Source organism: Glandiceps talaboti, chromosome 21, assembly GCF_964340395.1.
Source record: "Glandiceps talaboti chromosome 21, keGlaTala1.1, whole genome shotgun sequence".
In the NCBI taxonomy this organism is placed as follows: Eukaryota; Metazoa; Hemichordata; class Enteropneusta; family Spengelidae; genus Glandiceps; species Glandiceps talaboti.
Window position 1 is genome coordinate 6,107,340 of NC_135569.1, and position 16,700 is coordinate 6,124,039.

Below are 16,700 nucleotides of genomic sequence, written 5' to 3' on the forward strand. Positions count from 1 at the left end.
CAGACAGCAGACCAGACGGTGACGAAATAGTCGTATTTCATACACTCCTCCACACACGGATGACACATTATTATAATTTCGGGGAATACCAGTTTGGACCAGGTTGGTCGTTCCATTATCATACGCGCTGCAAACCACAGCTCGTGTATCTTTGAAAATTTAGCATCAATCAATCTTTCAAAGATAGACCATTTAGCTCTGACTGAATTAATGTTTTTCTTATCAATAAGTGAATAACACCTAATGTCTAAAATTCTAGAAATTAGCAAATTAGTACACCAGTCGCGTTCATGAAACGAACGTAAATTCTAATCTCTCCGCACAAAAATAAAAAACTTAAAAAAGATAATCATACTATGATAGATATATAGTTAAATTCTGTATGGACTACCACCATGCAATAAAAACTGCTACCATTGTACCAATATTCGCGTTATCTAAACTCTAAAGTGTAGAACAATCCAGTGAGGAACGGCTAGTGCAGTGCCACCAGGTTGGTATGGTGTGGTACTAGACATTCTGATAAATTTACTACCCCCACTATCCGTGCTGCCAAGAACCCCGACTCCTTCAAAAATTACTACAAAAAGTAAACTTTCAAGACCTTCAACCAGAGCTCACCATAAACTGTAAACATTCCGAACAGTACATCAATTCCACACGTACTGACCTGTGCGCGATAACCGCAATGTGTTTTGCACAGTATCAAGCAGAACAAGAAGACATTTGCATGATTTGGAATTAACAAATCAAAACCATTCCATTTGGTGGATGGATATGTGCATCAAAAAAAAAAATTTCTGTAAAAATTATGATAAATACACAATAACCAAGGCTGTACATTAATAGGGGATGAATTTTACCATTTAAAAATATGTTTTGTCAACTGACTTCACATTCAACTGAGCACATGATAAAATAAACAGAAAACGCAGAGAATGATTCACAACCAAATTTAGCGATTTTTTAGCAATAATTAGAGTTATTTTAGTTAACATTGCAGTCACCTACCTCTATATCTGAAATTTGCAGAAGCATAATTTTAAAAAATTGATGAGTGTGTGAGAAACAAAAATAAAATGGTACTGTATTCATAACATGTACACTTCTACCATGACCTGAGCTGACCCGAACTTCAAATTTCGTGCGCAACATTGCAACACCTCCCACGCGTATCAAATAGTAAGATCGTTTCTCATTGGTCAAAAATTATACTGTCGCGGAGACATAAACAAGTTACTGTTTGTGTGGATTTTCCATTTTGTGTTTTTTAAGTACTGTAAGCATTTATTTAACTACTATTTTTACCGACTCTTCCCAAAATATCAACAATTACTCGTAGAATTTGACTTTAAAAGTACCACCTGCCGTGTGAGGCCACTGGGAATGAACCAATAAGAGTCCAGCTAGTTTACAAACCAATCAAAATCCTCCTAGCAAAACCCGGAAATGGTGGGCTCATCGACAGCTTCTCGTCATGTCCGCCTGTCGTACGTTACAGAGGTGGTACCGGCAAATTTGACTGTGAGATTGACAAGGGTATAACGGTAAATATTACGGTAGACGCACACTGTTACGCATTATCGCATGTTTCCTCAACAAAATTTGGTCGTCAGAATATGTTTTACAGTATTTTACATGGTAAGTAAACATCTTTTTTGACGATACCTGCTCAAGGTCGAACCCTTGTTATGCATGTTGTTATGTTAAAAGTTGTTACAATGACAATTCGTTTACATTGATTCATTCAACACGTCGTTGCATGTACTTGTGGCATGCTATCAATAGCCATGATTTCACAACATTACATAGACATGGATCGATTCTTTTGTGATTTGATGTGCCGACACAGTAAACAACGGTAAGACCATGGACGTCTCTCCCTTAAATACATTCATGTCAAGTCATCTACAGCATGCAGCAATATGATTAAAATCTGATGTGGTGAAAGCGGCTAGATGTCTTTATTTACCTCTATTGCCGTCCTTTTGTGTTGTTTGTTTTGTTGCGGGTGTCCGCCGATCATAGTAAGTCGTGAACATTGATTGATTGATTTCATTTAGCAAATAAATATATATAATATTCTTCACCGTAGATAACACAAAAAAGTTAAAAACATAGTTTCATTTTCCTGACTTACTAGATGAAACTTATGAAAGAGGGACTAGAAACACGAGAAGGGAACAATCATATTAGTAACTCTGAGAAATATGTTCTCCTGTAAATTATGCCTGCAAAATGATTTATTTTAAATTACACAAAGTAGGCATTACTGACACTGTGTTAATTTTTCCTTCAAATAGTATACACACAAGTTTCTGTGTAAGTAAGAAGTACCTGTATTAATATCCCCCCCTCCCCTCTAAGGAAAAATACATGGTTTTCATGCCTGTTTACTTATTCATTTCATCAGGAATTTGCTGGAATGAGAAACAAAAGAAATATAATTTTAACTAGCTCTGGATGTATAAACCATAGACAATATTGTCTATGTATAAACTAAGGGGTTTTGACATGCCTTGTTGAAACCCCATAGTGTACATACATCCTGAGCTAAATTTTGACTAGGAAATGTATCGTTTAGTTTATTGTATGTAGACACAGTTACTCTTTGTTTGAACTTACTTTCTGTATATTCGTCATAAGGTAAGGTACACCATGACAGGGCGTCCTCACACATCGTTCAACCCCTCCCTCCTCCGGATCCGTGAGAGGAAGCTGGCGAGGGAAAAACAGCGATACGTATCTTACAGTCTAATAGATTCATCATTTGAACTGACAAATCTAGGGGAACAATATTAAAGATTACCATTTGATCATGTATTTACAAAAAAAACCACTGCTAATCAAAATATACACCACAAAATCTTGTATTCAAACAGAGTTTGGTGACAGTTACATCATCTACAGAGAGTGATCAACTTCAAGAATATAAAAGATGCTATAAAACCAATCCTGATAAAAGAACTTTCAAACATAATGATATAAAATGTAATCTGTGTTACCCTGGACAGTTTATGGTGGCACCATGTACAGGTACAGGTGTACAATCAACCAGGTGAGAGCTTCAAAGTTAGACTGAGGTTTCTAGTTTGAGTTTCTAATACATGAATCCCTTTTTACATTCTCACAAACCAGAGCAGATTTCCTTTAAGATGGCCGTATGGATGACGATTGGGTATTTATTTTGGATTTTGAATTTATAAAATAATTTTATCATGGCTTCCTACTTGAAAAATAAATTTGAAACAACATTGACTAAGTCTGTGTTGTAACTCAACACATCACAGAAAGCTAAAAAATGTGTAAAAAGATTGTTATTGTACGTAGAGTGACACATATTTTAAAACATTTATCAGTCTACTATTTAGTTACAAACAAGAACTTGGCATATGTTGTTTCACATTGATTTTTGATTGAGTAGGACACCATGATAAAATTGTTTTACAAATTAAAAATCCAAAATAATTATCCAATCCTCATCCATATAGTGACTTATCATCAGGACAGTAAAACATAGCAATAAGTATCATGTCCAAGAGTTCTAAGTACTTCCGACTAACGTTTTGCATGTCCAGGTTGACAGACTTTGCCAAATTATCTGTTTCCTGACTTTACCAGTATCCAAAACAAAATTATGGTAGATTGAAACTGTGGAATTTTTACCCTTTCCCTCTTTCTGTTACCAGGGTTACCAGGGTTCCCCAACTCTTAGTCTAATGTTACGGTATCCTTCATTTTACCTCAGTTAAAACAACTTAACCATAAACTTTGTATCAAAGAGAGACAAACTCTCCTGTATCATCTAAATAGCTCTCCTAACAGATAGAGTGAAATATGTTCACCTTATGAGTAGTCAAGACATCAATATAATATCTGATCTTGCTAGATACACTTATAACTCAGTTATTTTTTTGACAAAGAAAGCAAACCTTGATATCAGCTGCACAATTTAAACATGTCTTCCTCCCATAATAAATCTGGTTGGCCTTGATCAAGAGAATTTTTTGTGTTCTCTGTTTGACCCTTTGTTTTCCTGTCACGTTTTGTATAAGTCTTTGATATTTATTTAACTATTCTACTTATTTTGCTGTTGCTGTTTTTTTTTGATGTTTCAAATTGATGTATCTGAAAGTGCAAAATTTTAAATTATTAAAATAAAGTTATTATGGTGTTTCAGCCGAATGTAAATTCAGTATGCGACAATAATTAGTGCCACTCAGGTTAGTTGAATTCAGTCTTGCCAAGGTAGTGTAGTTTTCCATGAAATCATCACAAAACTTATTTGATTCTATCTCCTATTTTTTGTTCTATAGGTGTGCACAATGTCTTCAAAATACATATATGCCCTACTACAATGAATGTGACGACTGCTGGTCTTGTACTGCTGTATGTGATGGTTTAAACCAAATAGTAAGTAATTAATATGCACCAAATATTTAACTTAACCCCCCCCCCCCCCCACCCCAACAAAATAAAATGAAAACAATAATAAATAGATAAGTAAATGAAAAATAAAAATTTACCCAGAGCATTTTGTTAAAATATTGAAACAAATTTGCAAACTCATCCTATGACCCTGTAATGTACAATGAGTAACACTGAAGTAAAACACTTTCTCTATGTGTTACACTCGTTTATAGCATTCATATCAAGTGTAAAAGTATACTGTTTCAATTGGTTTATTTAGCATGTGGCCTTTCTAATGTGGTCAATTAGCAAATGAAATAGTATACTTTTACACTTGATATAGATGCTGTAAACAATTGTGGTATGTACAGAAACACTTTAAAACAACAAACAAACAATCATATAGTTTAACATTTTTATAAACTAACTTTAATATGACCATGTAATGTTAGTACAAGTACCTAACAACTTATTTTTCTCTGTCCATGTTGTCTTAGGCAGTACAGGAATGCAATGGTACACATCCAAGAGTGTGTGGTTGTCTAGAGGGTACCCACCCTAGTGCATCTAATGACCGCTGTATAAAATATGAATGCCCTGCAGGACAGAGAGTGAGGGTGAAAAATGGTAAGAACTAGAATATATCCTATGAATCCACAAGTCTTTCCCTGCCAACCATAAATATTGTGTCCATAAACCTCATCTGACATTTTAGCACTATATTGATTGCATAACAGGAGTTTCCTGAACTTTTTAGTTTGGACGGTATTTATACTAATTATGAATTGTAATTAATTAGTTTTGTATCACTAACAAGAGTCCTAATTACTTATGAGTAACATTTGTCTGGTCAGGTCAAATTTTATGCAAATTATATGCAAATGAAGACATGACAATCCATTGTACATGGAAGCATGTAATTGCAAAGTATGATTTTTATGGAAATTTGCTTGTACTGGAATGTGATTGTTAAAAAAATTGGGATAATTATCTGAATCAGGTGATATTCTTGCTTGAAGGTGCAAATTTCTGAGTTGAAGTTTAGGTGTCCATATCCACTATGTGTTTTGAATAATAGTTTGTCTTTACATAACATTTCATGAACATGGACGAACTCTCATTTTACCATTTTCCATTCAAATTCACAGGAAGGTTTGGAATTGACGTCAAATGCCGACCATGTCCTGCGAACTCCTACTCTTCTGGTATCAATACCAGAACATTTTGTACACCTCACACAAACTGTACAGTAATTGGTAGAGAGTTTGTATTCAAAGGAAATGGTACTCATAATGCTGTCTGTGAAGGAGAAGGCACTCCAACACCTGTTCCTAGAGGAACGGATAACATAATGGAACTTTCTACGGAATGGGAGTCCTTGGATCTTTCAAGTGAAAATCAGGTAGGTAAAACCAAACAATTGTGTTTGATTTATGTATTATTTTTATGCAAACTTTAAACCATGGCTGAGTTTCTTTATACCACTTTAGGCAATAGATTATTTCTGCTGACTCCCATGATTCATTGGTCCTCTGCAAAGATACCCTATATAAAAGACTCAAGGAATCACAGGTATTTTTAGGTGATGTGAAATCATAAAATGACTCCAGAACCCATAGTTTATATAAAAATACCTGGATTTCCTAGCGTGGTATTCCCCTTTATTTAAGTCAAAGAATAATACATTATTCCATATTTACCAGAGATTGCTTGCAACAGTGTGTGAATACTAGTGGTATTTGTACTACAGTGCAATACCGAAAACGTTATTGCATACCTGCATGCAAATGATATGCAAATGAGGTCACAATTATTTGGTACACACACAATTATATGGTCACACTGTATGATTTTTATGGAAATTTGCTGTTTCAGGTAAACATATGTAATAATTACAGAACCCCATTCTGTGTGAGTTCCAGTGTAGGTACTCAGGAGTATTTACACTTGTGCTTGCACAGAGAACACTGCAAGCACTCATGCAAATACCATGAGTACACCACACTTGCACTCACGTGTCATGGTGTTCTGTCATATAACACATCTGGGGAACAACAGGGTCATAAAACTGTTCTCTTGTTCCATTTCAGGAGGAAAATGATGCCTATACACATAAGATGAGCAGCGACAAGACTCTCGATGGTATGGAAAACTACATTTATGTACACTGTCTTATTTTAAATTGAAACTTATGACCACATTGTGCAGTTTTGGGGAGCTCAAAATTTGTAATTAAGATAGAAATATGTGTCGGTCAATTTGACATTCTTGTTTTATCCTCCTCATTATAGTTATTCAATACTCAATAGTGTAGTCGCATCAATCGTGGTCAAATTTATGAAATTAATAGTCCATGAAATAAGTACTGATAAAAAAATAATTGTACCAAATAGCAAGGTTCATACACTCTGTAAACGCCAAGAATTTCTGAGGACTCCTTGAAAGTCGTGGAAAAAGTGATCAACTCCTGGAAAGTACTTGAATATCAATCAGTTAAATGATTGATAAATTGTCATCAGGTATTGATTAGATAGGTAAGAGATATGTATTACCAGTAACAACCCGGTTTGTTGACAAATAGAATGTATTTTGCTGATCAACATTCCTGGAAAAGAACCAAAGTTGATATGAATATTCCTGGAAAACGGATGGAAAATGCCTGGAAAGACTCCGGGAACACCCACTGTGATAAATGTTTCAGTCTAACGAGCGTTATCATGGATTAAAATTTTAGTAATTTACCAACTAACATGCAAAGCACCCAATGTACTAACTAAAATGCATGCCCTTCTTTGTTTTCTCAACTAGATTCTCCTACAACCGAGGTACCACAACGTTCAAATACAACCAATAGAATTAAACCATATCCATCAGATCATAATAACACAATCGTAACAAATGCTATATCCATTGGTATACCTGTCGGCGTATCGATCACAGGGATTTTGGTATTCATTGCGATAATTATTATTATCTTCTGTTATTGCAAGTACTGTGCTAAAAAACCAAAACAGAAACGGAAGTATAGTGTGCCGCTCTCAGTTTTGAAAAAGAGAAAGATTTCAACTTCAAGCAGCGAATCTGAACAAGGTAAAATATTCTTAGTTGAAAAGTAAAATGTGGGATAAAGAAAAATGTTTTCATGAAATACACAGCTAGAAATCCACAGGCAGTTTACAGGACTTGTCTGTGAGAGACCTTGTGCAGACATTGTAACAGGGTATGTGAAACAAGTGTTTTACAGGGTCTGTAAATGTGTTAAAGGTTTCATGTAACAGGTCTATTGCTCCAGGCATGTATACAGGTGTGTAATTTCTAAGTATACATTGCTGTGATCACCTGACTGAAACAGGACTGTAGATTTGGTCAGATTCCAGAACTGTATTCACATACATGTAACAGGTCTGTTAGTACAGGCATGTATACAGAAAGTTGTGTACAATCTGACTGTATACATTGCTGTGATCACATGACTGAAAGTGACCAAGAATAACAAAAGCAAAGGCTTTAACAAGTTTGTCATGGCCACACACTATACGAAAAGTCACATTTGACCATGTCTTTCCACCGGGGTAAATCTTAGTCAGAGGATGTGTAAATGTGGTGAATATGAGATGAAGTTCCACCTTTGACTTAATTTACCCGGTGATCTCTCACCTGGGGTTGTAGACAGTCAAAAGTGGTACTGCGTCTTTTACTACCCCTGGACAGAGATGGTGGTTAGGTGGGTCACAGGTAGGGTAAAGGTGGGTAAATTTGACTTTTCGTATAGTGACAGATTGCATGTGTCAGACTTATAGATCTTGCCATTCTATTTGTAGAAAGTGATAACTTAGTTTTAGGGAATGAGATCAGTAGTTCAATGTAAGATAAAAAAATAAATTCTTTTAGTTATGGAGACTATAGTACATATAAACCTTGTGACTTAGATAGCATAGAGCTGACAGTAGAGGCCATGAGATGCCTAAGGTCAGAACGAATCTATGAATATTACAGATAACATAACCAAACCCTTATTGATATTCCATAAATGTTTCCTGTATCTCTAAATTGATATTCCAGAGAACATTCCAAAACCAGTATGGATATTCCAGAAATGTTTTGCCAGACAGAGAAGCACTGGTGATGATATATCTCGTGAAAGTCTACTTCAGAAAAGCATTACATTGAAACGAGGTATGTTTAGCAGCTTACACCATTTTTTTTTGGAATGGGTAAAGATATTTATGTCTTTGAAAAATTGCAAAAGGCTTTGAGTTTCTACACTAGTGACCACTACAAATGTAGTTTGTCACGTCATTTTCTGCAGGTACATGTAAACATTTGACGTCATGAGTCCTCAGAATTTATACCACTCTTAACAAGTAACTGAAGCATTTACTTGTGTTTCACAATAATTTCTAGCATCCATACCAAATGTAAAATAACACTTGCTTAATTATAGTGTAATGGTGTAACAAGGTCGCATAACTGTTATTGGTTAACGGTTATAACAAGTGAGACGTCTTATGACATTCATGTTTACTCTGTATTTGTTTTATGACTGACTTGTACTTTGTAGTTGTACTGCTAACATTGTTTATAGATGGATTACATTGATGACAGACACCACATACTGGGCTAATGATTAAAGCAATTGAAATAATATACTTTTGCACTTCATATGGAAGCCATAAAAGATTATCACAAGCAGGGAAAACACTTTCGTTGGGTGTTATGAGTTGTAAAAACTGTTGACCAGTGATACCTTATTGTGTTCATCAGTGCAAAATGGTCAATACTTTATATGGGTAACCACATGTTCCAAACTCTACAGTTGTGCTACAATGCCATTAGCACTATTTTTTTTAATATGTAGTGTAATGAGGGTTCAAAAGAAGTATTTTCAAATGCTTAACTGTGTTCTTGAAAATTCCAACTTGTAATTCTAATTTTTACTTCTGTTTTACAGTATCTGGTAAGACTTATGATAACGTGTTCAGTGACTTCATACAGGCTATTGCAAAAGGGGTCGAAATTACATATTGGCAAGAATTTCTACGTACACCTCCACCACCGTATCTAACAAAAGCAGACATCGGCGGGATAGAGTATCAATACAACAGGGAACCACTCTCTGAGATTGTCTACCAATGCCTCCTTCTTCTGAAAAAAGGAATGAAACAAGAAGACAACCCTGTCAAGAACATTTTGCTGAAACTAGCCGCACATGACAAAAAACTGATGAAAAATATCTTCCGGTCACATTGTGAATACGAGACTGTAAGTAGAGAGAGTGCAGTCCTTCGAAACTCAATTTCAGAGGATTAGACGAAGAGTACGAGGAGTGGGGGATGGGGTCAGGAGGGGATTATTGTAATTTTAACCAGCTGAGGTTACAACAGTGGTACAATCTAAAATTATTTTTGATATAAATATTCAACACTTATTGCCTGGCTGTGAGGACACTAGTGGACGTCAATTACCCGAGGGCTGTTATATAGCAAATATTTCCCGAGGCTAAAAGCTGAGGAAAATAGCTTGCTACATAACAATATGGAAAATCTGACTAACATATTCACAAAAATATATTTATCATCTTGATCAAAGAAGGTAGTGAAAGTGAAATAATCAAAATATGACGGAAATTTCTTTCAAGTCTTCTGAGTGTAAGTTAATAAATTGTGTGCTGAAAGGCATTACCGGTATTAAGCAATTATTTGTTATTGACTATGAGCTGCCATTTTGAAAGTTACACAGTCTTGGCTGCCCAGAATCTTGTCATTTAGCTCTCAATTAATGGCTAGAGAATCTGGGGAAATATGTGTGACTTCTGCTTTCTGTTAGAACATTCAAATCGTTCACAATTATATTCTGTGATATCAATTCTGGTAGTTGATCATCTTTAGAAGCAATTAGATTATTTTTATCTTTGTATAGGAAAGTCACAGACATAATATACTATAAATATATACTGAAATGTCAAGGAAACTGGTTACTTGTATTGCGCTATCAAGTGTGCTAACAATGCCAGAATATAATATCAGCGTCACAAAGGCATACATCAACTTTAACATCATACTAGTAAAGTTTAATTATGGTATTATGCAAGTATTTTCACTGAAGTCAAATAGCTTGTGTCATTTTAAAGATAGAAAGTCAACAAAGTCGGTCACAATTTAACATTTTTATTGTTTTTTTTTATACAGATTTTATACTAATATGTGTTGAAATTTATTTAATATCTTTTTAATGATAGGTCATTATGTGACTGACAAACATTTGAATTATTGCAAGGCTTTGCTGATGTTTACTAGTAGTTGCTTTGTAGAAAATGACGTTGAGGGCGCTTGTGCAATTCTGACTGTAAGAGCACTACTGTCAGTGAAGTGTTGTAATAAAACGAATCCGAGTTCAGCTAATAAGTAGCACATTTCATACTGCCATTGATAAAAGTTAAAATTGTCTCAACATTTGCTCATTATCCAAAGACAAAATAATTTAATTTTGTGGGCATACAGCTTTAAATCATATTGAGTGTAGTAATTGAGTTGCCAAAAGAACGATGTCGTGCAGTAGTTGAATTATTGACAGCAAAGCTTAGTACACTTATTGACTATGAGGGCGCTAGTAGACATCTATCTCCGAGGCTGAAAACCGAAAGTTTTTATAAATAGTTTCTATATAACAGCTTAAGTGGTAATGCGATGGCTTCCCATGTAAACCTATGCAAATACAAATATTCTTCTGTTATTGTACAACTAATCCTGCCACACATAAATTACTGTATCGATTTCTGGGGCCACAGACTTGACTAGTTCAGACTGTGGTCCCCTCTAGATGTAATACTACGATAAATTCTTTGCAATGTACACACGTTTATTTTTTATTATCTGGTGAATAAAATCAATTCCAATCACATTCCTGTATAATCTCCATGGATTTCACAACAAAGACAACTTGCTCTCATGTTTTTTTTTCTCATTTTTTTTTCCACGTTCCTCCATTAACAAACAATTAGTCTGAAATATGCAGACTTATATCAATCTTACCCCAAGGTCACATAGTTGTATTAGGAAGCTATTTTTATACGATTATTTATAATAATATAAGGAGTGGAATGTTAAGTATGAATTTATGAATAGTTATCAGGATTACTGCCTAATAAACCATAATAAGGTGGAAAAAATATAATTGTGTGTTTCACGATAACATGGCCTCAGAGAATATAAAGTCAGGTTTTTACTTTATTTTATTTTATATATTATTGTTTTTATCTTTGGAAAAATATTGCTTCAACGCAAACAAAATGAACTGTTGGTCAGAATACCCCTTCTGAGATAGTTTGATGAAATATGTACAGACATTGGTGGGGAAAGAAAACATATATACATGAAGGTCAAGAAGGCAAGGAATTTCTTATATATTTGTTTCAAATGTTTAAAAAATGTTGAGGGTCGGCAGTTTAAAAACTAGGGTCGGTCGGGATATCGGAAACACACAGTTTTTTTATTGTGCCTTATGAATTGTTGTTAGGAAATGTCTGTAAACCATAGTAATGGCTTTTTCATGTTAGCTAGGCATTAGACTTCAGTTGTGTGCTAGGCTTTGTGTAAGCTTAGCATGCTACTCAACAGAAACCTAGAAATGTATTTATACCCAGTATCTACACTATCTACATATATTTAACAGTTTCTGATGTATTTTCTCTACTTTTTTGTAATCATTTAGTGACAATTTAACATCTCCGACATATGCATGTAATAAATTTCTATTATACATGTGTTACTATATTTTAATAAACCAAATTGTATGTTATATACTTGGATATGTTTATTACTTTTTTATATATGCTCAGTCTTGGATTATACCATGTTGAGTGTGTGTGTGTGTGGTGATGGGGTATGTGTCCGTGTAGGTGTGGTGATGGTGTATTTGTGGTGATGATGCTGGGTGTGTGTGTGTGTGTGTGTGTATGTGTGTCTGTCTGTATGTGTGTGTGCGCTGTGGTAATGATGGGGTATGTATGTGTGTGTGTGTGTGTGTGCGCGCGCTGTGGTAATGATGGGGTATTTGTGTGTGTGTGTGTGTGTGTGTGTGTGTGTTAATGTAAATATGTGCACACATAATGTATTTAGGAAAGCTCATCAAACAATAAGTCCCTTATAAGTGGGGGCTTGCAGACCACACAATGGTTGGCAAGGACATTACCTGGGTGGACCAGACAATGGTTGGCAAGGACATTGTCCAAGTGTTAATACTGACATTGTAACAAAGCCTGCAGATTGCGAGAGTCGTCCAAGAAATGCTATATGATGAATGTGACTTTTATTTGAAGCAACAATCAACATTCAAAATAAAATGTTTCTCATTTTATCAAAAGTTCTCCTCACTTAAACTGAACTGATGTCTATATCATAGTCATATCTGAGCAGAACAATCACATGATGTAGATTTCCTCTATGGCCAACCAAAAATGAATGTTGCTCAGAGAAGAGTCAAATTGTCGCATCCTAGCAGTTTGAGAGTGTGAGACAACAAGTATTGGATTGATTTGATCTCCCCTGATCTCCCTCTCAACTATGTCTTATTTCAGATACTTAAACGTTGTCTGTAAGAAACGATATGCCATGCCATGCCTACCAGCCAGCGTCCAAAGATACCATGAATGTTTATTTATTTATTTGTCATTTGTTTGTTTGTTTATGTGTCATTTTTTTTTGTAACACGGTTCCCGGGCTCCCTGTGGTTTAACCTTGGGCAAAAGCTTGGCTTTGAATCTGTTACCACTGTGCTATTTGTAACTGGAGTATCATTTTCTGATCAGACAACTACAATATACTGACTGGAATTTGTTAAATACCAATAATTAGACATGAATGTTACACAGTGGTCAATATTATCCATAAACAGTACAGAAACAGGTTGAAATCATGACCACCGTTGAGGGCGCTGATTTTTGGGTGCGGACCCCCCCCCCCCAAAAAAAAAAAAAAAATCTTTTTTGATTTGATTTATCGTGTATACAGCTACAACAAATATGTTTATCGACAGGTCATGTGTGATGCAATACTGTACTTCTTGTATGTTGTTACAAGTAAGTTATTGCACTTATCAAAATATTTGTTTTATATGTTCCAGTTTCAGCCAGGATAGCTTTAAATGGAGTATCAGGCGTTTTTGTTATCGTCATAAAATATGAAACCAAAACGTGTTATGATAATAGTAATAATAATAATAATAATAATTAAAATATCAATTTTGTTATTCTGAAATAGCGCATAGGGCCTGCGCATACAGTGCAAGTTGATAAATTATGAACAAAACATGTTATTGTAACTTTTGACACATTATCACAAATCATTCCATTAGTAATACATTGTTGAGATAAATAATTATAGATATGACAAAAATATTTATTAAAATTACGAGAAATATATTTATAACTCTACTGAGAACAATCTTTACAGTTGTTGCTAAATTCAATAATCTAAGTTTTTTGTTTACCTAAATATAAATAATACCATGGAACGAATTGGAATGTTGTGAGGTGTGACTTTTTTTCAAAAATCAATGGCTATGTACTTATAAAACTGCACTAGGTGTATCTTGAATATTTTTAGAAACTGCTTCAATGTTAGGTATAATGAATGACTCATAATATATCGCACCCTGAACAGTATGAATCACCTGCCAGTAAATGTATATGGTATGTGTGTGACCGGGGTCACTAAATGACTGCGGTGAAGAGCCGTGTTATACTCCAAATAAGACTTTAGTCACACAACGTGTAGACAATAGGAAACAAACCTACAATGAGTGTACAACAAGAAAAGGCACACGAAAGTTTCCACAGTTCAACTTAGATATATGATAACGCGAAAATGATAATAATTCATTAAATACGACTTATAAAAGTAACACAAGTACAACGAATTATAAATAAATGAACTCTTACCCCGCACGTTGGCTGAATTTATTGACGGTTGAGTGACGCTACCTACGGCATGGCAATGTGCCCATTAATTCTGGATACTCTAGTATGTTACAGATGGGGTGTGTCTCGCTTTAGAAATGCTCATTTGAATAATGAACAACCCAAGGTGCGGATACACCTGCCGAAAACAACCGATGACCAATAAAGAGAGAGACTCTCATGTGTAATAGTATGGTGCAATAAATCCAAACAAATTTAATTTTGGGTCAATACCCAAAAATCAGCATCTCAATAAATCATGATTTTGACTTATTACTGTACTACTTGTAGATAAAATAGACCACTATTGACGTGTGCAAGTCCAATTATTGGTATTTTAACAATTTTCAGGGTATGAATTTTGGATATCTGATCGAAAAAATACTACCTCAGGTACAGTTAGTGTAGCTTTAAAATGTAAATATTCGGTGCTTTTTAAACTCTATTCAGTTATCATGTATTGATTGTCAGGTCAAAGGTCAAGCTACGCAGGACTAGTCTGAGAAGGCAGGTAAAACAAGACTTGATGTAATACACCACATTCTTGCACAAATATTTGGCGAATTGCCAATTCTGAAATCACTACTATTTTTAGATATTTTAACTTCACAATGTTATGAAACTATTCTCTTCACATACCATGAAATGCAATTATAATGATTTGTTTATATGTATTTACACTAGCAACATAGATACATAGACACATGCGCGTGTGTGTGAATACATATATACATACATACATACATACATACATACATACATACATACATACAGACAGACAGACAGACAGGCAGACAGACAGACAGACAGACAGACAGACAGACAGACACGCACGCACGCACGCACACACACACACACACACACACATACATACATACATACATACATACATACATACATACATACATACATGCTGGGAGACAGACAAACAAACATAGAGACAGTTGAAACCAAACAGGCTACTTTATGATATTGTTTTTAACTTTTATTTATGAAAATGATAGATATTAAATATCTTACAAAATAAATGCAATTAACACAAATTAAATATGTTACAAAACAGCCGCTGTACTATAATATATCAGCTAGTTCTTGTACAAAATACATCGTTGGAAAATCCGGGTTGGAAAATCAATATTGAACTTGTACCGCTTGGCGATAGAACTTGTAGCAATTGGAGTCAGTAATTTGTGTTGTTTTTTAAACAAGAAAGAAAGAAAATGAAAGAAAGACATTATAGAGAGAAAGAAAGAAAGAAAGAAAGAAAGAAAGAAAGAAAGAAAGAAAGAAAGAAAGAAAGAAAGAAAGAAAGACAAATAAAAGAAAGAAAATTCCTTAAGATGTAATAGGTGCTTTAAATGGAAATATCAAGATTTGACAGTGTTTGGGATGGCCCAACCAAACAATCAATTTAACGCCGAATATAAATCCTTAGTCGTCAACCCCCCCCCCAAACTTTTTTGTGAGAGTACCATATATTTAGCCTCGGTTTCGAAAATGGTAATTTTTACCAGAGAGTCAATTGCCGGGTGGCAAAAGGCTTCACTTTCTTTACCCATGTTACCCTATTTATTTACCACAAACACTTGTTTATTTACATCATTTACATTTCTATAAATGGTATCCTTTCCCTGAATTTATGACATTATAGTAGTAACTTACAATTGATAAGAAGTGCAAAAAAAAAATTCATTTAGACAAAATGTCGCAAGACACAGTATTTATACAGTCTTTCTTATCTTATAAAGTGTAGCATGTGCAGTTTCTTATTAGTTTCTACATGGTTGTATCAAACAAATCCGCTAAACGGCAACTTGAAACGGGCAGCAGCTTAGTCCTTTTAAAAAAAACCTTTTGTACCAGAATCATACAGCATAGTCTCAAAAAACAACATCCGGGTATTCCTAATAAGTATATTTTGACTTGTGGTACAATGTAATTTACAAGTGTATGGTAAAAAAATTATAAATTAATTTAAATAATACCTGGAAATGTAACTGAAGGAGGCAGTGATGCACAAGAATCTAGTTTTATCATCGTTTATTAGAACACAATGGCGAATGTGCATTGTGTACATGTCACATGTCAAATAATATTGGACTTAAGTGAAGTGAATGATAGTATCTCCATCGATGCTTTGCATTCATTCGCGCCTGTTGTTTCTTTCCCTCCTGCGTTCTTTCCTTTCCTTGCGATCTTTTCTGTCTTTGCGCCCCTTCTTTCCTTTACGAGCTCGAACCTTTTTACCTTTCCGACTTTTACGACGTTCCTTCTTCTCCCTTTTACGGTCATTTGGTATGATAACGACCGAATCACCAACAGTGCCATCCTTTCG

At 34.7% G+C, this 16,700-nt stretch overlaps 2 protein-coding genes across 2 annotated transcripts in view; one reads left to right on the forward strand and one right to left on the reverse strand.

Annotated features, from left to right (window-relative positions):
• Nucleotides 1-1,492: 1,492 nt before the first annotated feature.
• On the forward strand, nucleotides 1,493-12,144 carry LOC144451417 (uncharacterized). The gene is made up of 9 exons (XM_078142250.1): nucleotides 1,493-1,641; nucleotides 2,883-3,058; nucleotides 4,317-4,413; nucleotides 4,908-5,037; nucleotides 5,559-5,812; nucleotides 6,501-6,552; nucleotides 7,219-7,500; nucleotides 8,473-8,586; nucleotides 9,362-12,144. Exons 1-9 carry the CDS (start codon nucleotides 1,588-1,590, stop codon nucleotides 9,718-9,720), a joined length of 1,518 nt encoding a protein of 505 aa, XP_077998376.1. The 5' UTR covers nucleotides 1,493-1,587; the 3' UTR covers nucleotides 9,721-12,144.
• Nucleotides 12,145-15,358: 3,214 nt separating this feature from the next.
• Nucleotides 15,359-16,700, reverse strand: part of LOC144451444 (tumor necrosis factor receptor superfamily member 21-like) — a 9,797-nt gene continuing 8,455 nt past the window's right edge. The window contains exon 5 of the mRNA XM_078142283.1: nucleotides 15,359-16,700. This exon is cut by the window's right edge and continues 179 nt beyond it. Coding sequence (XP_077998409.1) covers nucleotides 16,509-16,700 — 192 coding nt within the window. The 3' untranslated portion in view covers nucleotides 15,359-16,508.

Bases quoted from the DNA above. Each gene is read 5' to 3' on its own strand.
- LOC144451417 (XM_078142250.1), top strand. From the start codon at position 1,588: ATGTTTCCTCAACAAAATTTGGTCGTCAGAATATGTTTTACAGTATTT. The intron at 1,642-2,882 runs GTAAGTAAACAT...GTATTCAAACAG, and splicing joins GTTTTACAGTATTTTACATG to AGTTTGGTGACAGTTACATC. The intron at 3,059-4,316 runs GTGAGAGCTTCA...TTTGTTCTATAG, and splicing joins ACAGGTGTACAATCAACCAG to GTGTGCACAATGTCTTCAAA.